General features: G+C 37.8%; 1 protein-coding gene across 2 annotated transcripts in view; it reads right to left on the reverse strand.

Moving 5' to 3' along the window:
* The window catches only part of Lypd6 (LY6/PLAUR domain containing 6), a 146,976-nt gene that overhangs the window by 17,279 nt on the left and 104,268 nt on the right, over positions 1-25,429 (reverse strand). The window contains exons 2-3 of one of the 2 annotated variants that reach the window (XM_048345495.1): positions 21,319-21,507; positions 10,906-11,004 (exon numbers count right to left, since the gene is read on the reverse strand). In XM_048345495.1, the coding sequence (XP_048201452.1) occupies positions 10,906-11,004; positions 21,319-21,436 (217 nt within the window). In that variant the 5' untranslated portion in view covers positions 21,437-21,507. Of the gene's footprint in view, positions 1-10,905; positions 11,005-21,318; positions 21,634-25,429 lie in introns of those variants that run through there. The other variant, XM_048345496.1, reaches the window with a different exon arrangement.

A 25,429-nucleotide genomic window follows, 5' to 3' on the forward strand; every position in this document is an offset into this window, starting at 1 on the left:
TCATTCTCCACAGAACAACTCTTACAAAATTGGAATATTTTTGACTTGACATTTACTTCTACAGTATGCATAGTTCCTCTCTCAAGGATCTTTTCATCTCCAAGCATAGAGAAAGTCCTGGGCAAAATGATCTGGATTCAAATGTGTTACAATTAGTTCTTTCTTTACTTTTTTCTTTACTTTCTTCTATTGAATTTTCATATAATATAACTTCCAAGATCTCATTCTGGTTTATAAAACTGAAGATATCTGTTGGATTATTTGATGAAATGGCAGGCACTATGAAGAAAGTGGAAATGGAAAAAGAAGAAATGGAAAAAAAAGACTGAATGGAAGCCAAGCAAGGGAAGCAATAAATCAGTGAGGGAAGGCATCGTAGATTCTCAGTTCTAGGGTGCAGATTTGCACCATGGATTTGTAAGCACCAAAGGCAAAAACAGTAGAAAAGATGAAGGACTTAACACGTCATAGCTTCTAAAAGTAATAAGGAAGCTTTAAGCTAGAAGTACTGCTGGCTAATGGCCCCAATGCCAAAGAATTGATCTTACATCTAAGCATGGACAGCCTTTCTCAAGGAATGTTGGACCCAATAATGATTCATAACAAGTATGTTGATTCCACAAGTGTCAGGAACTAAGATGTTATATGTTATATCTTCATGTTCACTCATTTGACAATGGTTAGCTGTTAAAAATACTTTGTTTCTGGTGCTACTAGAGTTTTCACCACAAAACCTCATGCTTGCTAGCTCTATCACTTAAGCCATATCCCCAGCCTTAGCTTTTTGAAAAATTCTTTTTTTAATTCAGTCAATTCATTTAATAAAGCCATTTGTTTATTGTACCATAGACGACTTTAAAGTGATGAATTTGTCTTTGAGATTTATTTTCACTTAAATGTGCATATTAGTTTGTATATATCTATTCTTTTCTACCTCTTTTTCCTATTTTTTATTAAACTTCTTTCTTTATTGTCAAAGTTCTTAAAAATCAGTCATTCCTTAAGCAATTAGGGGCATAGACGTATCCATTAGATGAGATTAAATGCTTACATGGAATGATTTTTTCATCTTCAACAAGTTACTTTCATATCATATTATGATTAAAAATGAGTGAAATATATCACAAAACAACTAAACATAAGGCTAAGAATGTCTCAGAAAGCCAAGGTGTATTTATTTCTATGATAACAGCTTCTAAGCTGTCCTCACTAAGTCTGTTTGTTGGTCAGCTTATAGCTAAAGCAAGCTAATGATAAGCAGAAAAAAACAAACACTTAGTAAACATATTTTATACTTTAGTCTACTAATAAAATGATGCTTTGTAATTACTAGAAAAACCTGGAGAAAATATACAGAAAAGAACAGAAGACTCAGGAGAAGTAGGGCTGGTCAGGCAGGAGGCCATGTAGCCTTACCTCTTCTCAGATTATAACTTCGAGTTCCTACTTGTTGCCTGCTTTTCAAGGCTCCACAAAAAGCACATAGCCCTACTATTTCAGTCTTAATAGCCTTTGATACAAACTAGTTGCTACTCTCAGGTCAGGCCCTTTCCCACCCAGTGAGCACATTTGGGAAATTCTGTTTCCAAACCACTGCTCTGAGTAACCTTCCAGAAGACCTGCCTTCTTCAACATCCTAAATCTATTTCCCGGGTATAAGGCTGGTTCCGTCTTCCAAGAATATGGTGCAATCACTGGCCCCTTAGTCTAAATGCTCTTCTTCCCTAAACTCCCACAACACTAATGCCAAGTTTCATTTGACACTTAACTTTGACCTGTTGTTTCTGACATTTGATATGGCCAGATCTTATCTCCAGGCTGATCTGCCTGCTCCAAGGAAAAAGAAACTAGATGCCTATTTTTGTCTGCGTAATCTCTCAAGGGGCCTGGCATCTTGGCATGGTTGTATTATGTCTTAAACTTCAGTGCATGACTTTCTGTTATCCTATAAACTTAACGACACAAAAATAAAGGTGAGAGAGAAAGGATAAATTGTGTAAAGACCACTCTGTTATTCTTTCAGGTATTTAACTCTTGAAAGGATAGATTCTGATCTCAAAAGAAACTATCAAGATGGAGGTTCTGGGGAAAACAGGGAACTGGAAAATAAAGTGCAAAAGATGAGGTTAGTTTGATTGGATTAAACATATGCATGTGGAGGACTTCCAGAAAGATGGCGGAGGAGAAGCAGAGCCCTAGCTCAGCTCCCTCTGACATCGCAGTTTTCTCACCCCATAGAAACTTTTACTCCTAGAAAGAGAGCCAGAGTAGGTTCTAACAGGACAGGGATTCTGGCCAGGAAGGAAAAATCGACTTTGCTGGTCTGAAAACACAGATTTGAGCTCCGGGCAGCGTCCCACCGCCGCGACAGTGCCGGTGCAGGCACAGCGCCCACCACAGCAACCGCACTCCGCGCGGCTAAAGCACACAGCGTATACCAGCGAGAAATACTCCAGACGGCGGCAGAGCACAGACGACCTGAAATCACAGAGAAAGCGTGCTGGTAGACTGGCATTCCCAATTCAAATGGGCAGAAGAAACACAAGAAAGATGGCAAACATTGAAGTCCTATCCCCCAATCAAAACAAGCAGGAAGCAGAGAAGTCAATCAAAGACATAGAAGAGAACCCCCAAAAGGCTCTACAAAGTCTACTGATAGACATGATAAATGAAAAGTTTGAATCTCTTCAGTCAATTATTCTAGAGCGTGAGGAGGCAAAGCAAAAATTAATGGAGAATTTCATGGCATCCACAAATAGAAAGATAAATGAACTTCAAGAGTCAAATGAAAAGATAGCTACCCAGCTTAAAGATCTGAGAGACAACAATCAAAACCAAAGTAATGAAGTTAATGAAGTAAAGAAGTCTATACAAGACCTAAGAAATGACATGGAAATCATCAGGAAAGACCAGTCAGAAGCAAAAGAGATTCAAAATCAAGTAGCTAGCCTACAGTCCCGACTAACTGAAGCAGAGGATCGAATCTCAGGAGCTGAAGATTCCTTAGATTCTATGGAGAAAGACTAAAAATCAATACAAATCCAGTCCAATCAACAAAACAGACTGCTACAGGAGATTCAAGACACGATCAGGAAGCCCAATTTAAGAATAATAGGTATTGAGGAAAACTTGGAGAAAGAGGTTAATGGGATAGGCAACCTATTTAACAGAATAATAGCTGAGAACTTCCCAAATATCCAGAAGGAAAGGCCTATACAGATACAAGAAGCATTTAGAACCCCAAATCGACCAGAACAGAATAGGACATCCCACCGACACATTGTGATCAAAACAGGATCAGTAGAGTACAAGGAAATAATCCTTAAAGCTGTTAGGGAGAAGAAAACAATCACATATAAAGGAAAAGCAATCAGAATTACCCCAGATTTCTCAGCAGAGACCATGAAAGCAAGGAGAGCCTGGAATGAAGTATACCAAACACTAAATAAAAATAACTACCAACCAAGAATTCTGTACCCAGCCAAACTCTCCTTCATAGCCAAAGGTCAAATAAAAGTCTTCCACAGTAAGGAAAAACTGAAACAATATATCTCCACAAAACCAGTTTTACAGAAAGTCTTCAAAGATGTACTACACAGGGAAAATAATCAAGATCCCAATACAGACAGAGAAATGAACCCTAAATAGTAAACATCAGATCAAGAAATGGGAAGACACAGCTTTAAACAAGATAGTGATAATGAAAGGAACAAATGATCATCTCTCAATCCTAACTCTCAACATTAATGGACTTAATTCTCCAATAAAATGACATAGGCTCATAAGTTGGATCAAAAATCAAGATCCATCTTTCTGCTGCCTCCAAGAGACTCATCTATCCAGCAAAAGTAAACATCTTCTAAAAGTGAAAGGCTGGAAACAAATCTATCAAGCAAATGGCCCCCATAAGCAGGCTGGAGTTGCAATCCTAGTATCAGACAAAATTGACTTCAAATTAAAAAAGGTAAGAAGAGACAAAGAAGACTACTACATACTAGTAAAGGGATCTCTCCTACAGGAAGATATAACCATTCTAAATATCTACACACCAAATACAGGAGCACCTAACTTCATCAAACAAACACTACTGACTCTAAAAATACTCATAGACCCAAACACATTGATAGTTGGGGACTTTAACACTCCACTATCACCTCTGGACAGATCAACACGCCAAAAACTGAACAAAGAAACCACAGATCTTAATAATTGCATAGACTAACTAGACTTAACCGACATCTACAGAATATTCCACCCAGCAACAACAGAATACACATTCTTCTCTGCAGCACATGGAACATTCTCCAAAATAGATCACATCTTAGGGCACAAAAAAAATCTGTATAAACTCAGAAGTATCAAAACCATTCCCTGCATTCTCTCAGACCGCAATGGAATAAAATTAGCGCTCAACTCATACAGCCACCACAGAAAATCCTACACTTCATGGAGACGAAAAAACACACTGCTGAACCATCAGAGGGTCATTGAAGAAATTAAAACGGAAATTCAAATGTTTATGAACTTTATCCAAGTTGAGGACACAAAGTACCAGCTCCTTTGGGACACAGCAAAGGCAGTACTCAGAGGAAAATTTATATCTCTGAGTACCTACATCAACAAACTGGAGAAACAGCAACTCAGTAATTTAAGGAAGCACCTTAATTTTCTGGAGAGAGAACAGCAAGCCAAACCCCAAGTCAATAGATGGAAGCAAATAATTAAAATAAAATCAGAATTAAATCAATTAGAGACAAAAAAAAACATTGAAAGAATTAACAAAACAAAGAGTTGGTTCTTTGAAAAAATCAACAAGATAGACAGACCCCTGGCAAACCTGACCAAAAAACGAAGGCAGCACACTCAAATAAACAAGATAAGAGATGAAACAGGTAACATCACCACAGAAATAACCAAAATTCAGAAAATAATAAGGGACTATTTTGCAAACCTTTATGCCAACAAATTCGAGAACTTGGAAGAAATGGATGATTTCCTAGAAAAAATTGATATCCCCAAAATCAACCATGAAGATTTAAACCTTCTAAACAGACCCATATCCAGTATTGAAATAGAAACGGCAATAAATGATCTCCCATCCAAGAAAAGCCCAGGTCCAGACGGATTCACAGCAATTCTACAAGGCCTTCAAAACAGAACTCACACCAATATTTCTCAAACTCTTCAATGAAACTGAGAGAACATTCACTACCAGACTCATTCTATGAAGCCAGTATAACCCTCATCCCAAAACCAGGCAGAGACTCATCACGGAAAGAGGATTACAGACTGATCTCCCTGATGAACATAGACGCAAAAATTCTCAACAAAATTCTGGCCAATCGACTTCAACAGGTCATCAAAAAAAAATCATACACCACGATCAAACTGGATTCATCCCAGGGATGCAAAGTTGGTTTAATATACGCAAGTCAGTTAATGTAATCCACCACATCAACCGGAGCAAGCTAAAGAACCACATGGTTTTATCTCTGGATGCGGAAAAAGCGTTCGATAAAATCCAGCACCCATTTATGCTAAAAGCCCTGGAAAAACTGGGATTCCAGGGAACATTCCTGAATATAATCAAGGCAGTTTATGACAAACCAACAGCTAGCATAACTCTAAATGGTGAAAAACTAAAGCCATTCCCTTTAAAATCAGGAACAAGGCAGGGATGTCCACTCTCTCTCCTGCTCTTCAACATAGTGTTAGAATTCCTAGCCCGAGCAATTAGGCAAGAAGAAAATATAAAGGGGATCCAAATAGGAAAAGATGAAGTTAAACTTTCTCTCTTCGCAGATGACATGATCCTATACCTAAAGAATCCCATAGACTCTACCCCCAATCTACTAGAGCTGATCCAAAACTTTGGCAAAGTTGCAGGATATAAAATAAACCTTCAAAAATCAACAGCCTTTCTCTATGCTGACAACCCGAAGACCGAGGCTGAAATCAGGAAAGCAACTCCTTTCGCAATAGCCCCCAAAAGCATAAAATACCTGGCAATAACCTTAACCAAAGAAGTGAAAGACCTCTTTGATGAGAACTTTAAAAGCTTGAAAAACGAAATTAAGTCAGAACTAAGGAAATGGAAAAACCTCCCATGCTCCTGGATTGGGAGGATTAATATAATCAAAATTGCAATATTGCCAAAGGCTATGTACAAATTCAATGCAATACCCATTAATATCCCAACACCATTCTTTAATGAAATAGAGGAAGCAATCCAGAAATTCATATGGAACAATAAAAGACCTAGAATAGCAAAAACAATCCTAAGCAGAAAGAACAGTGCTGGAGGAACTACAATACCCAACTTCAAGCTGTATTATAAAGCTATAGTAATAAAAAGAGCTTGGTATTGGCACCGGAACAGGCCTGAAGACCAATGGAACAGAATTGAAGACCCAGATGAACCCACAGAACCCACAGAACTACGCCTACTTAATCTTTGATAAAGGAGCTAAAACAATAGTATGGAAGAAAGATAGCCTCTTTAACAAGTGGTGCTGGAAAAACTGGCTCAACACATGCAACAAACTAAAACTAGATCCTTACATATCACCCTGCAGCAAAATCAATTCCAAATGGATCAAAGACCTTGAAATCAAAACAGACACCCTAAAAACACTAAAGGAAGAAGTAGGAGAAACACTTGGGCTCCTTGGCACAGGACGGAACTTCCTGAACAAAGACCCAGAAAGGCTACAAATCAAGGAAATGTTGGACAAATGGGACTGCATCAAACTGCAGAGCATCTGCATGGCAAAGGACATAGCTCGCAAGATAAAAAGAAAGCCCAAAGACTGGGAGAAGATCTTTACTGGACATTCAACAGACAAAGGCCTCATCTCTAAAATATATGCAGAACTAAAAAAATTGGCTTTTTCCAGAACGAAACCGCAAAGAACCAATAGCCCCCTCATCAAGTGGGCTAAAGACTTACAAAGATACTTCTCTGATGAGGAAATGAGAATGGCCAAGAAACATATAAAAAAATGCTCTACATCACTGGCCATAAAGGAAATGCAAATCAAAACAACATTGAGATTCCATCTCACCCCAGTAAGAATGTCCTTTATCAAGAAAACTAACAATAACAATTGTTGGAGGGGATGTGGCCAAAAGGGAACCCTACTTCATTGTTGGTGGGAATGTAAACTGGTTCAGCCACTCTGGCAAGCAGTATGGAGATTCCTCAGAAGGCTAAATATAGAACTCCCCTATGACCCAGCAGCCCCACTTTTGGGTATCTATCCAAAAGACCACAGACAAAATCACAGTAATGCCACCAGCACAACAATGTTCATTGCAGTACAATTTGTCATAGTGAGAATCTGGAACCAGCTCAGATGCCCCTCAGTAGACGAATGGATCAGGAAAATGTGGTACATATACACAATGGAATTTTATGCCTCTATCAGAAAGAATGACATTGTCCCATTTGTAAGGAAATGGAAGGACTTGGAAAAAATTATACTAAGTGAAGTGAGCCAGACCCAAAGAAACATGGACTCTACGGTCTCCCTTATTGGGAATAATTAGTACAGGTTTAGGCAAGTCATAGAAGAGCATCACAAGGCCCAATAGCTATACCCTTATGAACACATAAGATGATGCTAAGTGAAATGAACTCCATGTTATGGAAACAGTTGTAAGTACTCTCAATGTCCTATGTGTATCAGTAGCTTCTATTATTGATGATGTTCTTGTATCACCTTCCTGTGGTTGTACCTACACTATCTCTGTAATCTTATCTGAGTATATTCGAAACCATGTATACTGGTATTGGAAGTAGGAAATTGAAAGGGAATACCAAATTTGAGAGACACAGGGTAAAAAAAGACAAACAACTACAAAAGCAATACTTGCAAAACTGTTTGGTGTAAGTGAACTGAACACCTCCGTGGGGGGGCTGAAGGGAAAGGGGGAGGAGGGAGGGGGGTATGAGGGACAAGGTAACAAACTGTACAAGAAATGTATTCAGTGCCTAACATATGAAACTGTAACCTTTCTGTACATCAGTTTGATAATCAAAATTTGAAAAAAAATATTTGAGGAAAATAAAAAAAATAAACTGCTTTGAGTTAAAAAAATATATATGAATGTGTTAATTACCATGGTAATTACTATGGTGCTTTTGTATGATTACTGTATGCTAAAAAAAAAAAAGAAAGATAGGAAAGTAAAACATGCTGTGTTGTTACCATGAGGTACCAGCCAGAGGGTTGGGAGTTATTGAAGAAGATGAATGGTTAGAGTAATTTGTATGTATGTGTGAAAATAAAACTTGCCAGTTAGCTTCTCAAACTGTTTAAAATGGTAAGAATTAGTATACCTAATGCTATTGCTAGATCATGACATCTCAGACTCAGTAACTTATAAACAATAGGAATTTTTTCCTCACAGTTCTACAGGCTGAGAAATACAAGATGGTGAACCAATCAGGTTCAGTGAATCTACTGAAATTGTTTTAAGAAGGGGGAGAGTGGATATAGAAAAGATGTGGAGAGGTGAGTTCAATCAGGGTACCTTGTATGTATATAAGAAAATGTCAATAAAAAACAGCTTTTGTACAAGAAATATGCGTTAACAAAAAATCTTTGAAAATAAAAAAACAAGATGGAACTTTCTGTTTTCCCTGAGAGGCATTCACATAGATGCTTCTGGTCTCCTGCTTTTTCTGTGTGACAGAAATATGCTTATATGCCACCCAACTCTGTAGATGGACAGTTCATATTCCCTCCTCTTCCTCCACATGAGCTCTGTCTACTAAGGTAATCTCAGAGCTATAACACTTCTGAGAGAAGCACAGTCATATATTACCATGGTCTGAAATTTGTACTCCAAAATTCCTGTGTTGATACTCAATCATCAGTGTGATGATATTAAAAGGCAAAACCTTCAAGAGGTAATTAAACCCTCCACAGTTAGGATTCAGAACCTTATAAAAGGTCTCTAGAGAGTGGGGTGGTTCCTTTACAAAAGCATTCTTCTGTCTACTATGAGAAAGAGAATACATCCTTCCCTAGTCTGAAGAAAGCAACAACAAAATGACATCTTAGAAACCCGAAAACTTGGCCCTGGTGGAACCTGGTTGGCCCTCCATCTTGAATTTCTCAGCCTGTAGAACTGTAAGGAATAAATTCCCGTTGTTTATAAGTTATGAGTCTGAGATGTCATGACCTAGCAGTAGCATTAGGTATACTAATTCTTATCATTTGAAACAGTTTGAGAAGCCAATTGGCCAGATATGTTCTAGCAGAATTCAGCTCAAAAGTTACTGGAAACACAAGCAGATCATCCTGGTTTTGTCCAGAGTCCTTGTTTATGATTGTCAAATTTTGCTGCATGTTAGAGTTAGCCAGAAAGCTTTGAAAAATTCCTATCCCCAGCCATACCCTATGCCAGTTAAATAAATCCCTGGAAATGGACCCAAGCATCAGAGTTTTTGAAACTTTACTAGGTGATTTTGATGTGAGGCCATATTTAAGAAGCAATGGTTTATTCAGGTCCATTAACAACTTCCACAAAGGTTCACCCTGCTACACTAATGTCAGAACACACTGGCTTATTCAGACATGAGCAGCAGCTGCAGAAGGCAATAGGCATAGGGCTTATCATTGATTACCTAGGTGGCTGGTCATGGAACTTACAATTTCAACTCCACTGACATTTCTACTCAAAACTAAATAGATTCTAGAAATGACACATTGCACTATTAGTAGGCAGAAAAACCTGCACTTGACTAGTCCTGAGAATCCCCTGGAAAGCTTAGCAATACTGAGAAAGAGTTCTAATCTCAGAGATGCTGGACCAACTGTGTAGAGCTATGTTCTCCAAACTAGGAACATCTGTATTACCTGGACATTCCTAAGAAATCCAAGTTTTTAGGATCATCTCAGAACTAATGAATCACTTAGCTGGAATTTGAAGGGAGTGTAGAGAAAAGGCAGATCACTGATGGAGTTTGAGAGCCAAAGGTCTAGGGGTCGGCACAGGTTTCACAGAGTTTGAAAGTTCCACCAGTATTTCTTCTGGGAAGCCCATGTAGAGACTTGTAGGTTAAACAGCACTGACTAAGTAGCTGAAATTTTTCTTTTAATGGTGTGTTCTGAATCTCCTAATTTCTCATCTACTAGAAGAAGCAGAGTGCCATGCATTGGGTGGAAAATGACAGCTCTTGCATTAGATTGAAAAACAATCATTTGATGTACCTAGTCATTTTATCTGAATTAGATCAGCAGTAAAGCACACTAACTACTCACTTAAACCCTAGTTCAGAAAATATCCTCATCATCCCTCCCACCCAATGAATCCACTTTCCTCCAAAATAAAACAGCCAATTAACTGTGACCCCCACTGGCAAATATAAACACCTATTTTACTCAACAGGAAATCAGATACTTTCTTTTTGAAATAGGTCTTTGAGTCAAAATTTCAAGCTTCAATTGGGCTCAATCTTTTCCTTCAAAGTGAACTAAATAGTTTTAAAAGCTCAGAGTTTCTATTTGTGCAATGATGACATTTGAAATTCTTGCTTTGATAGTCTCAAGATAGAAGCATCTGGCAATATGAGTAATAAATGGAATCTTTCTATGAACTTCAATTTTATATGAAAGGAGTTACCATGAAATGACTAACACTTCAAAGAGTGGCTAACAGACTGGCCATTCTCTTCTTGTTTTGTACTTGGCTGCCCCTGGACTGGGGTCTTATGAACACCCTCTGGGTCTCCAGGGATGCTTCATTAGAAACAAGGCAATTCCATGGACCTTGAACATCTCTGAGAGCCTCTGATTATAAGTTATGTATGTAGCATTAAAGATCTGCTAATAGCCTGAGACAATGGGAGCATTTGACAGCTCTGGGGACCCCAAACCTGTCTACTGAGATTTTTACCTCGAGGACAATAGATGTCAGGAGCCCACCGGTTGCATTCATAATTGTCTGCTGCCTTTTCACAGGTGAAGCATTTAAATCCACCAGGATATGGTGTAGCTGCAAAAAGAAAGAAAGAAATGAATTTTAGCCTCTGTACAGAAATCTGTGAGATTACACATACTCATGTTTCAAAAACAGGATTCTCAAGACTTCTCAGCAATGTAAAAAATTTAAACATCCAACTACCTATGATCCTAGACATTTTACTCTTAGAAGTTTATTCCTGATAGTGGATGGAATGAACTTATTCAGGGTATACTATTCACATTTATGAAATGATCACAATTAAAGCTTAGCATTACAAATATATGCCAAATAAAATGTACCATAATAAGGTAAAATAAAATATATTGCACAATAAAAATTATTTTTGAGACATTAATATTTATGTTCATACAATTCAGAAGACACTATGTTGAAAATGAACTCTACAACTTTTGTGGATTGAGATGGGAGGGAAGAACAAAGAGCAAAAAAAGGGATGCCATTGGTCAAAAAGAAATGTACTTTTTATCTGACTTATGAAACTGTAACCCTTTTTTGTTCATGACCTTTATAATAATAAAAATACATGAAGGAAAAAATCTGTACACAAATATCCACAGCAACCATTTTGTACAGGTTGTCCATTTCTATTTTGAGAGCCTGAAATCTAATATGTTCCAAAATCTGAAACTTTTTGAGTTCTAACATGATGCACTCCAGAAAAGAAAATTCCACACTTGACCTCATGCAACTGGTCACAGTGGAAGTGCTAGAACACTAAAGATACTAGATAAAATTCTTTTGTGCCGTCTAATATAAGACATGAATGAAATATAAATGAACTTGATACGCTTGTCTTGTCCTTGATCTATATTATTACAAACATGCAAATGTTCCCAGATTTGAAAATTTTCCATCTAAGCCTTTTTGTATACAGCATAATCTATAATGTCTTCAAACTGGAAAAACCAATCTTTTAAATAGAGACTATCTCCGAAGCCTTTAATCTCAAGTGGTAGGTGTCATATTCTGGAGAAATTTCTGCACTCCAGCACTGCTCTCTGCAGAAGACAAGCTAAGGATCAGCAAGGAGTAGTAGGCCAGGATGTTTGCTCCCTTCTGTGAATGTGCTTTTTAAAAATTTTTTGTCTGCAACGAACAGTACAAGAAATGTATCCAATGCCTAATGTATGAAACTGTAACCTCTCTGTAATTCAGTTTGATAATAAAAAAAAATGTATGTATATATAAAAATTTTGTCTGTCGTGGGGCTTGAACTCAGGGCGTGGGTACTGTCCCTGAACTTTTTCACTGAAGGCTAGTACTCTACCACTTTGAGTCACACTTCCGGTTTTCAAGTGGTTAATTAGAGATAAGAAACTCACAGACTTTCCTGTCTGGTTTGGCTTTTAACTGCAATTCTCAGATCCTCAGCCTCCCGAGTAGCTAAGACTACAGGTATGAGCCACTGGCACTGGCTTCGATGTACTTTTATGGCCTCTTAGTTGTAATCATTTGCTTGCTTTGCTGTTTAGACTTCTGTCTTTCATAAACAAAACTTGTGCATATTTTTAAATTTGTAAAATTACCTGGCCTATTTGAAAGCTGCAGATACTCTAACAGTTCATCAGTAGTAGCCAACTGCTCTCACTCACAGATGGCTTAGCCTATGTATCCCACTGGCGGAAATAATCATCTCAAGGTAAATTGCTTGGCCCACATGGAACCAATTAAGTATGTTATCAAAAATAAATGAAGGAGGAGGCAGCAGCTTAAGGGCAGAACTATGAGCCATATATAACTTTGCTTTTCACCTTGTCCAGAATAGCTATGCATCCATGCACTTGTCTGAAATATTTCACAGAGCTCATAGTGATAATGTTCAATACCCCAACTTGGCCAAAAGTCATAAATTGTCCAAATGTGACAAATAACTGGACATTTATATGGGCCAACATGAGAATTCTGTTTCTCCAAGTAGTTAGTGACTAAAATTTAAAAAGTGCCTGGATAGATAATCTGCAAAATGATGCAATGAGGCTTAGAAACATCCAACTATTTTATTCCCATGAAAAAATGCCACTACGGAGGGAAATGCTCTCCCCTCACAAAGTTATCATAATGTAGAAGAAAGAACTCTAAGAATCTATGCACAAATAATTTATACATCTATCTCTATATTTTCACCCAGGAAATAAGGTTATGTTTGATTGAAAGGATTTATTTTGGTAATTACATGTCTGAACAATTAAAAACAAATACTTCCCCAAATTCCAAAGTAACTCAATATTCTTTTTTTTAAAAAAGTTTTTATTATAAAACTGATGTACAAGGTTACAGTTTCATACATTAGGCATTGGATACATTTCTTGTACTGTTTGTTACCTTGTCCCTCATACCCCCCTCCCCCCTCCCCTTTTCCCCCCTGCGGTGTTCAGTTCACTTATACCAAACAGTTTTGCAAGTATTGCTTTTGTTGTTGTTTCTCTTATTTTACCCTTTGTCTCTCAATTTTGGTATTCTCTTTGAATTTCCTAATTCTATTACCAGTACACACTGTTTCCCATACACTCAGATAAGATTGCAGAGATAGTGTAGATACAATCACAAGAACGTGATACACGAACATCATCAATAGTAGAAACTACAGATACACATGGGATGTTGAAAGTAGTTACAACTGTGATTTAACAATCATTTCCATAAAATGGAGTTCATTTCACATAGCATCATCTTATGTGATCATAAGGGTATAGCTATTGGGCTCTTGTGATCCTCTGCTGTGACTTGCCTAAACCTGTGCTAATTATTCCCAATAAGGGAGACCATAGAGTCCATGTTTCTTTGGGTCTGGCTCACTTCACTTAGTATAATTTTTTCCAAGTCCTTCCATTTCCTTACAAATGGGGCAATGTCATTCTTTCTGATAGAGGCATAAAATTCCATTGTGTATATGTACCACATTTTCCTGATCCATTCGTCTACGGAGGGGCATCTGGGTTGGTTCTAGATTCTCACTATGACAAATTGTGCTGCAATGAACATTGTTGTGCTGGTGGCTTTACTGTGATTTTGTTTGTGGTTTTTTGGAAAAATACCCAAAAGTGGGGTTGCTGGGTCATAGGGGAGTTCTACATTTAGCCATCTGAGCACTCTCCATACTGCTTGCCAGAGTGGCTGAACCAGTTTACATTCCCACCAACAATGAAGTAGGGTTCCCTTTTGGCCACATCCCCTCCAACAACTGTTATTGTTAGTTTTCTTGATATATGACATTCTTACTGGGGTGAGATGGAATCTCAATGTTGTTTTGATTTGCATTTCCTTTATGGCCAGTGTTGTAGAGCACTTTTTCATATGTCTCTTGGCCATTCTCATTTCCTCATCAGAGAAGTCTCTTTGTAGGTCTTTAGCCCACTTGATGAGTGGGCTATTAGTTCTTTGCGGTTTTGTTTTGGAGGAAGGTAATTTTTTTAGTTCTGCATATATTTTAGATATGAGGCCTTTGTCCGTTGAATGGCCGGTAAAGATCTTCTCCCAGTCTGTGGGCTTTCTGTTTATCTTGCAAGCTATGTCCTTTGCCGTGCAGAAGCTCTGCAGTTTGATGCAGTCCCATTTGTCCAACCTTTCTTTGATTTGTAGCCTTTCTGGGTCTTTGTTCAGGAAGTTCCGTCCTGTGCCAAGGAGCCCAAGTGTTTCTCCTACTTCTTCCTTTAGTGTTTTTAGGGTGTCTGTTTTGAGTTCGAGGTCTTTAATCCATTTGGAATTGATTTTGGTGCAGGGTGATATGTAAGGATCTAGTTTTAGTTTGTTGCATGTGTTGAGCCAGTTTTTCCAGCACCACTTGTTAAAGAGGCTATCTTTCTTCCAAACTATTGTTTTAGCCCCTTTATCAAAGATTAAGTAGGCGTAGTTCTGTGGGTTCATTCCCGGGTCTTCAATTCTGTTCCATTGGTCTTCAGGCCTGTTCCGGTGCCAATACCAAGCTGTTTTTATTACTATAGCTTTATAATACAGCTTGAAGTTGGGTATTGTAATTCCTCCAGCACTGTTCTTTCTGCTTAGGATTGTTTTTGCTATTCTAGGTCTTATTGTTCCATATGAATTTCTGGATTGCTTCCTCTATTTCATCAAAGAATGGTGTTGGGATATTAATGGGTATTACATTGAATTTGTAGATAGCCTTTGGCAATATTGCCATTTTGATTATATTAATCCTCCCAATCCAGGAGCATGGGAGGTTTTTCCGTTTCCTTAGTTCTGACTTAATTTCGTTTTTCAAGGTTTTAAAGTTCTCCTCAAAGAGGTCTTTCACTTCTTTGGTTAAGGTTATTCCTAGGTATTTTATGTTTTTGGAGGCTATTGCAAAGGGGGTTGCTTTCCTGATATCAGCCTCGTTCTTCGGGTCGTTAGCCTACAGAAAGGCTGTTGATTTTTGAGGGTTTATTTTATATCCTGCAACTTTGCCAAAGTTTTGGATCAGCTCTAGTAGTTTGGGGATAGAGTGTATGGGATTCTTTAGATATAGGATCATTTAGGTATAGAATCATGTCATCTGCGAAGAGAAAGGTAACTCAATATTCTTTTGGACATTTTAAACCATAATCTTCAGATCTCATTCTCCTGAGTAGGTAGCATTACAGGCATGAGCCACCAGTATCTGGCAAACTAGATTGTGTATATATATATATATATATATATATATATATATATATACTCTATATATATACATACATATATGTATATATATATTTATGAGAAAAAACCTAGACAAAATATTTTAGGAAATTGTCTTGACTCGATACATTAAAAAGTTTCACTAGCCAGGCACAATGGTTCACACTTGTAATCTTAGCTATTCAGGAGGCTGAGATATAAGGTTCATAGTTCAAAGCCAGCCCAAGTCAGGGAAGTCCATGAGACTCTTACCTCTCATTAACCACCAGAAAACCAGAGTGGCGCTGTGACTCAAAGTAGTACACTAGCCTTGGGCAAAAATTCTCAGGGACAGAGCCCAGGCCCTGAGTTCAAGCCCCATGACTGACAAAAACAATGTTCATTCATTATTACAAAATTATTGTATAACTATAAAATAGTTGATATACAAATAGCTTTAAAGGTAAAATTTTAATCTGTAAAATTTGAAGTGGAATGATTGAAGAAAGGGTTTTAAATAAATATATAGATTTGAAAAAGAACAGATTTTTGTAAAAAAAAAAAAAAGGGGGGGCGGGATCTCCATAGTCATTAGTTTATGACTGACTATAAGCTAGCTGGACCACTGCAATTTGCATTCAGCATTCCATTTCTATCTTTGCAACCAAAAGCATTTTTTTGGCTGGAATGTTGGGTTAGTTATTCCTGGAAGCATTCCCATTGAAGGGATAAATTAAGAACTTTGAATGATGATGGATGATCTGATTGCTCTAAGAACAACATTACTGAGAACCAAATACTAATACGTTGTAATTTTCCCAAACTTGGATTATTTAATAGACTTTTTAAAAATGGTCTTTTATAAGACTAGTGGTATTTTAATTAAACACCATCATTTCTTGCATTAGTAAGCCTAGACTGTGAAATTAACCCAGAAGACATTGAAATTTAAACAATCATATGAGCCAAAGTACTATGGCAGCAAAATGACAGTTTGTTTCACATCATCTCTCTCTGAATGGGTTTGTCATAATCCTTTACTTCAAATGATTTTTGATTTGACAAACTCTCAGTGAGTTTGTCAGCATATATTGGGAATTAACCAAATTATCTCACTTTTGATTAGTTTTAAGATCTACAATTCCATATCTGTACACATTTTTAATAACTATACCTTAAAATGTGCTTTTAAGAACTTTTGTTGCCATCTTGCCAGGTAGCACTAACTAATGAATAATCCCTGGTTGGTGACAAATCTCTAAACACACATAACTTTAAGAGGCTAGTTATAGTACAATGTCAAGTAAATGGTTAAATTCTTCCCTCTGGGATATTTAGCTCCAAATAAGGTCAACAGATGAACAACTATCTCCAATAACCTGCTAATTGATACTGAATCTGATAAAGAGAGTTTGGTGTTTTTTTTTTCCTTTTAAAGGGCAGAAAGAAGTTACTAAGAGATATGCCATTTTGTTGTTACTTCAAAGCATTACAGAGCAAGGAGAGTTTCATATTGTTGTAGTCCTAACTGTGAATGAATCTAATTTGGCTCTTGATCACAGAGTTAATCAGCTCAGTACTCTGCATTTCAGGGCATAAGTCCTTGGTCCCTCAAGAGAAGGTAATTGTAAAGAAAAAAAAGAAATGCCAAAGTGCCCAGTTACTTCCTGTAAAATAATCTATCCATTAACTCTCATGCTCAGCAATCGTTCACCCTACCATAATTCGTTTGCAAGGCATCAAAAAAGATGCAGTCTTTGTTCTCATCTCTTGGAACTTTTACCTAGACAAAGGCCTTCAGTTACAGAAAATGTGGTGAAAACATACTTTCAGAAATGTACGCTAATGTTGTAATACATAGTAACTTTTTGTAGTATTGCTTTTAGAATCTAGTCACAGACATAAACATTCAAGGAATATGATAAATTTATCTTTCTTCTCAGTCTATTTGGCAACAAAATATTGTCAGTATAATTTGAATATGTATTTCTTATAGAAGCATATTTCCTTATATCTGTCTGGATAAATTCTTTTTATTCTATATGACTTAAGCTTTCTCTTAATATTAATTCCTATATAGAAGGGTTTTTTAATTAGTCTTTGGTGTTTTAACCATAGACCAGGATAAAAGTAATCAGTTTTCATGTGAATAATAAAGAAAAGCTGGGTGGTGACTCATGCCTATAATCGTAGCTACTCCAGGCTGAGATCTGAGGATCATGGCTTGAAGCCAGCCCAGGAAGGAAAAATCTGCTACTGAAGCCATCAGCTCAAATGGTAGAAAACTGTCTTGAGTAAAAAGCTCAGGGACAGTGCCCAAGCCCCAAGTTCAAGCCCAAAGACTGGCAAACAAAAAAAAAAAGATAAGAGAAATAGAAAAGCACATGTAAATTCTAGAAGAGAATATCATTGGGGTAGCACTTCAAATTTCTTTAACAAGCTTAGGAATATCTAAGACTAGAGTACCAGAGAGCAAAGGAGAATAGTCACTGGAAGCTGACTTTTCTCAGTCTGGGTTCCAATCCCACCTATTTATTATCAATGATGGCTGGTACAGGCTCATGAGAAATGGATTTGTGTTTGGTCATGAAAATGAGAGTGCAGTCTCCAACTCCGGCACCTCCTGCACTTCCACGAGTGTGCTCTCACACCTTCCACACCTCTCCATTTCCTCTCAGGCAGGTTCTGAGCTTTTCCATGTAACATTAATGGACTGTAGCTCACTGACCCAGAGAAAACCATCTGTGTCTCCACCTACAAAGTGAGGCGATTGTATAAATAATTTAAAACAAATGAATCACATGTTCCCCACATATATTTTTTATGGCCTGTGTTCAACAGAAACCTGCTTATTCGTAGAGTGATCATCTAAATATGGTCTGGTGCTCAGGGGCAGAGGTCCATACAGTTAAAAAAAAAAGTAAAATCAAACATACACAAACTTCTGAAGAGTTTAAAGAAATGTTAACTTTGGCTTGAAGTGGGCAGAATGAACTAAGTTCTGGTCAGATGGAGCCATTCATGGCAATTTCAGTCCAACATTTTACTGCATACAATCCATTTTGAAGATCTCTTAAAGAGAACTTGGGCCCAGACCTGTTTGTAAATCACCTAATTATCTAGTGTAGGAATAACTTCTTCTATCCTTCTCCATATTTCAAAATCATGTAACTGGTTTCTTTATAATGCATCCATTATATAATCCATGGCTCTGTTTAACCATCATAGGTCATATGAGCAGAACTTTGACATTACCTTGTTTTGAATAGTAGAGGGGTTTGAACTCAGGACCTCCTGCTTACTAGGCAATCACTCTACAATCTGAACCATGGGTCAGCCTATTTCTCATCAACTTCTTCCTTTAGGCTCTTGAAGAGTTCACACTTCAGGGACCTCATTCTTCAGATAGGAGCCTACCCATATAGGCATTGACTTAATGCTTGTTGAGAGAAAAATAGTGTTTATTTATTTATTTAGCTTAAATTTATTTTCCTTGAATTTGCTTCCCACTCTGAGCACATGTAATCACAGCATCCAAAGTGGTCAGAGCTCAGTCCGGAGCTCATGCTTATAATTCTAGCTATCCAGGCGACTTGACTGAAATCTAAGAATCTCAGTCCAGAGACAATCCAGGCAGATAAATCCAAGAAATTCTTATCTCTAAATAACTAACAAGAAGCCAGAAGTAGATGGGGCTCAGATGGTAGAGTGACAGATGAGAGATAGAGACAGAGAGAGAACAAGGGCAAGAAAGAAAGCAAGAAAGAGTGAGAGACAGAAACAGAGATACAGAGAGAGACAGAGAAGGAGAAGTTCAGCTCTAGTTCTATGGCCTGAATACTAGAGTCCATCATCAAAGATGACAAAGAACCTTCACAAAAGCTGGAAACCCTGGCAATTCATCAGTAGACTCAGAGACTATATAGACTAAAAGACTGAAATCTAGGTTTATGTCACACCATGTCTGGTTTTAAAAAGCATGGATGATTTGAGAAAAGAACAAAATGCAATCTAGAAAATAGAATGAACATCACGGTCTATTCTTTCCAAGGCTATAATTAAAACAAAGTAAAAAGCCTTACAAAACAAGCAGCCAGATGAATTTCCACGCAATTAACCAATAGGCATCAGACCATAACTGGCAAAGGGTACTGTGGCAGAATGTAAAGAAATTATTTTCTGCCTAGCAAGGGCATACTGGGAACTATATAAAATGAGGGTGCTGTATTTCTGTACCCAGCATTTGCTGACAAAGCTAATGGTAACAATGACATAAATAACAACCATTTAATTGTCAAAAAGGCATAGGCCTGGGATGTTAAGGGTATTATTTCTGGTACATAAAGTCATGTTACAGTATATGTGTGATTTTAGTGTTAGAAATAAGGAAATAAGCACTTAAAAATTCCCTAACAGGGGCTGGGAATGTGACCTAGTGGTAGAGTGTTTATCTGGTATACATGAAGCCCTGGGTTCAATTCCTTAGCACCACATATATAGAAAAGCCAAAAGCGGCACTGTGGCTCCAGTGGTAGAGCGCTAGCCTTGAGCAAAAAGAAGCCAAGGACAGTGCTCATGCCCCGAGTTCAAGCCCCAGGATTGCCACCCCCCCAAAAAAAATTCCCTAACATCAACAGAGCATTTACTACACTTCATACTCAATTCTAAATTCTTTCTATATTATTTAATCACTACAAAGTGAGGGGATTTGTCTCAAGTTAGATGGTTAGGGAGCAGCTGAGCTAAGTGCTGACCCCAGGTCAGGTAGACTCCAAGCTCCTATGCCACCACATACTAACTGCCAGATAAACCAAGCTCCAAACATATATAAAACGTGAATTCTGTAGAGCCAAAGGAGTCAAACCAGCTGCCTCTCATTAAAGTAAAGATGATGTCTTCATTGTTCCAAGCTTATCACAATACTTGGTACACAGCAAATATGCAAGCAAACAGCCTTGATGGGCAGAACATTTAGAAAGAATAATGTGCCTTTGGGCCAAAGCTGAAAATGAGAACATACACAATATGCCCACCTCTTGCCACCACGGGCTGGAGAAAGCACAGGACTCTTGGCTGGGCTAGGGTAGGTGAGGGCCAATATAGAAGAGGAGCCATTAAAAACAAAACAAAACAACAACAACAAAGAAAAACAAAGTAGAGACCAAAGGAAGAAGTGACACTTTTCCAATGTGCGAGCCAGAAGATGTAAAATTCTTGTCAAATCTACAAGCCCAACCCCTGACATATGCACATCAGAAACTCAAAGCCAGGATGTGGATAAGGTAGAGATCTACATTACTGTTCACTCCTTAGAGAATTCTTAAACATAAGTAAGCAAAAGGGCAGGGAAAATAAGAAGCTGTGGGAGGTAATGATGCCAAAATCAAAGAACCTGAGGCACAGAGAGGAAGACCTAGCAAAGATTGATTTTCTACAAAACAATCTGCCTCCTGGGACACAGCAGCTGGGCAGTTCTCTCAGATTACTGGCTGTACAATAAAAGGAAAGAGTATTTGGTAGAAAACATGAAAAAAGCAAGCCTAATAATTTGATGTAATTAAAAAAAAAAGAAACCACATATATCCTATAAAAAGGTAGGGGTAACTACTGTACCCCTGAACTGAACTACCAGATGTTTCCCCTGCCTCCTTTCTTGTGGATCTATTTATCTCCTTCTTACTGGAAATCAAGTGCCATTTCTGCAGAGAAGAGAACAAACACAAGTCTTACTTGAAGGATGGAGGTAGATGATGTCTTTCACTGTGAAGTCTCGGGACTGAGCAGCTTTCAGACAATCAGCCAGCAGGCTCAGGAGCAGGAGCCAGGCCAGGGCAGAGCCAGGTTCCATGGCAGAGCAAGGCTTCACTCATAGAGAGGACCCAGGCATGGGGACACAACTTGATGGGAGAGAGCTTGCACCTAAAATAGGAAGACAGACTCATCACAGTGTCTAGCTGGAGAAAGCACAGGACTCTTGGCTAGCCTGGGGTAGGTGAGATGGGCTAGAGAGGCATGGGGAGTTAGGGCACAAGAAAGCAGGGAGTCATGGAGAAAAAACTTTATAAATGGTAATTTTAGAGCATTTAGAACATTCCAGCCTAAATCTACTCCTAATCAGGTTGCGAAAGCTCCGCTGGTAGCAATCCTTTCTAATATCCAGCACAGATGGTATCAGAAGAGATTGAATTTTAATGAAATCCTGCTATTTTTGCCAGGAGGCCAGGGGATGGCTGCCAGAGAGCAACAATAAATAAGTCAGGTACAGAAACTCAAAAGCATTTCCACGATAATGGTGTAGGCCAGGCACAGAAGTGAGGCCCTACTGCGTCGTGTCATCCATGCAAAACAGTACAGCATAGACTCCCTAATTTGAAAAAGAAAAGAAATACAGGTAAGTTGACCTCAACCAAACCAAATCATCTTAATAGCACAGAATCTCCTTAATATAACTAATGAATGTTGGTAAGATACTACCGAAGTCCTTTATAAATATCGGCTTACTATACTAGTAGCCCTGAGGTGGGCATTATGGTTCATTTAGAGTAAACCAAGATCCAGTGAATAGAGGAGCTAATTCAAACAAGGGAAGGAGAATTTCAAGTCTATGTCATAGGCAATGCTGTGTTCCTAAGATTTATTCAGGACCTGTGAACAAAATGATGATATACCAAGTTATACCTTAGCACTAAAGACTTATCCACTTTGTTCTTTATTCTGATTCTTCCTTTTTTTTCTGTTCAAAATTGAGGATAGTAAAAGTTTCTAATAGGATTAAATTTCTTGGGTCACTTGGAATGCAGCCATATGTCTAATGTATATATGTTTTCTATTCACTTGCACTCTTCTTAGTCTCCTGTAGAGCTTGATTCTCACATTCTGATATTGGTTTTTAAAAAAATTTTATTGTAAAGGTTATGTTCAGAGGGGTTTCAGTTACATAAGTCAGGAAATGAATACATTTATTTTTTTAACAGTGTCACCCCCCTCCCTAATTTTCTCCCACCTTTCCCTTTCCAACCCCCTTCTCTCTAAGTTGTATAGTTCATTTCCAACATACTGTCTAGTGAGTATCACTACTGAATGGGTTCACCCATTTTCAAGTACTTTCATCTCTCTTGCTCATGATATGCACCAAGGTTGGATATTTACTTATTTCAACCTAGTTGAAAAACAATAATTTGGATATTTTAATCATATACCTAATATGAATATTCAACAGGAGTTTTTTAGTCTAAGTTTTTAATTACTTTATAAAAACCAACAGACAAAGACTAAACTATTTTAAGACAGAAGAGAGAAAATCAATATAGTCCAGTCAGATATTTTAGTATTAACACCAGTATGAATCCAAAAAGAATGATAAATTAAAAAATATGACCATGAGCTCAGAAAATGAAACACTCAGAAGCATCCCCAAACAGATGTAACTATATGATACAAGCACTTTTTCAAAATTACAGAACAGGATACTATTAAATAAGTAGTACTACTATCCCCTCTATTAAAATTATGAAAAGATTAAATGACACCAAACCATGGATAATGCACTAAAATTATTTCCAGATGTATCTGAGTGTTGATTATTTTAAGAAATAGTGAGGAATGGTTAGAAAATAAAAGTTGGGCTCTTATCCCTATCCCTATCCGTATCCAACGATGTCAACCCTACCAATTTTATTTCAGTTTGGCTCTCTGAACAAACTCAAATTCAGGAAAAGAATGAGCTGCTCAGTCAGTTAATAAACGTGACTTCCAGGCACTGTGCTAGGCACTTGGTTGAACAACATATTGAAAAAAAACAAACAAGAGGAAAGGGAGAGGGAGGAGTGGGGAATGAGGGACAAGGTAACAAACAGTACAAGAAATGTATCCAATGCCTAATGTATGAAACTGTAACCTCTCTGTAATTCAGTTTGATAATAAAAAAATATTAAAAACAAACAAACAAGAATCAGTGATCCTTCCCTTGCTGAGTAATTGTTGAGTAACAGAGACAAACACAATCTTAAACGAATGCATTATTGTTTCATTTCCCATACACGCTGGTACTCCTGTGCTAGCAGAGTAGGTAAGTATGGTAAGGCTGCACCTGGGAGCCAGGTGGGCATAGCACAATGAACCAAATATCCTGATCTCTTCCCAGGCTTAGCTTGACAATCAGACATGAACATGTCAGGTACATTATGCATGTAACTGTACACAGTGAGGAAATATATGCAGATGAAAGTCTGGAAAGAAAAATATAAATAGTAAAGGTGGTATATGAGTTTGCTACGGCTATGCTAGCAAAACACCACAGGCTAGGCAGCTTAAAGAACAGAAAGCTGGTGTACTCATCTGAGTACCTGGATACTGTATATACTGGTATTAGAACTAGGGAAGTGAAAGGGAATAACAAAATCAAGAGACAAAGGACAAAAAGACAACTCCAAAAGCAATACTTGCAAAACCTTTGGTGTAAACCAACTGAACAACTTATAGGGGAGAGGAAAGGGGGAGGGGGGAGGGGCAATGAGGGAGGAGGTAACACACAGTACAAGAAATGTACCCAAGGCCTAACGTATGAAACTTTAACCTCTCTGTACATCACTTTGACAATAAATAAGAAAATAATAAATTTTTAAAAAAGATTTTTTTAAAAAAAAGAACAGAAAGCTGGAAGTCAGAGGTCAAGGTGTTAACAGGGTGTGTTTTCCTAAGGCTTTTCTCTTTGGCTTGCAGAGAGGAGCCTTCTCACTATGGCTTCTAAAGGTCTTTATACTCGTGCCTCTTCTTCTTCTTAGGAGGACACCAGTGCTACTGAATTAGGACCCCTTATTTATGATTTTACTTAATCAGGCCCTTAAAGGCCCTGTCTTCAAAAATAGTCACATTTTATTGGGGATAGGATTTGACTTATGAATTTGTTGAGACCACATGTCAGCCCAGAGTACAGGTTTGTTAGTGGTGTTTTTTTTTGTTTTGTTTTTTTTCCTATTACACAACCTTCTCTGTCACATGACATGTTACAGAGCTATTGCTTGTACTCTCCCCATGGAGTAAATCATCTTAAGATCCAAGGAGAGATGTGCAGTTCCTCCAACTCAGAAGCCCCTCTGCAGTGAATGATTACCTTTTTACTTCCTTGGCTCAGAATGTGGGCCCAGGGATAACTCAGTTGCCATTACGGAAGGACTGACTGCACATTTGTGTCAGACTCTTCCACCCTCTCTGCTATTATCTGTGCCAGCTTCTCCTGTGCTGTGCCTTAGACATGGATCATAAAAACATCTGCTTAGAAGAAACACCATTTCCAGACCCATGCTACAGAAATAAAATTTAATTTCAAAAGCTGTATATACTTTCAATATATTTACTATATGACCTCAAGGATAAGCTGATAGCTATGGGGAATAATGCTCAACAATTTACAGTACTAAATATAGAAAAATGAATGACAGTAAACTCATGCTACAGATTAAAGTTAAATAGATGAGAATTTAATATATCAGAATTTTGTTCTAGTTAAGTTTTTTGGAAGACTTTTATAAGTCCTTAGAAAACAACTTATAAAACTTCCTAATTTTTAATTAATTATTCTGCTCTAATTGTAGGCAGCATTTTCTGTGTTCATTTTATTTCATTTAAAAGTGTGTTGAAATTCTGATAGGCTTCCCCTTATCCTCAACATCGCATTTAATTGTCATTGGGTTGGTTTTGGCAGAACTGAAAGAGAACTTGGTACCCTGCAGTACCTCCCCTGGGATGGGACAAACAACCTAGAACCAGTGTCTAATATTAATCTCACAAGCATGGAGTTGAAGAGTTCTGTTATTGAATTAAAGGCTGACTCCTGCTAGGA

The sequence above is a fragment of the Perognathus longimembris genome, chromosome 4, assembly GCF_023159225.1.
Source record: "Perognathus longimembris pacificus isolate PPM17 chromosome 4, ASM2315922v1, whole genome shotgun sequence".
NCBI classification, from domain to species: domain Eukaryota; kingdom Metazoa; phylum Chordata; class Mammalia; order Rodentia; family Heteromyidae; genus Perognathus; species Perognathus longimembris.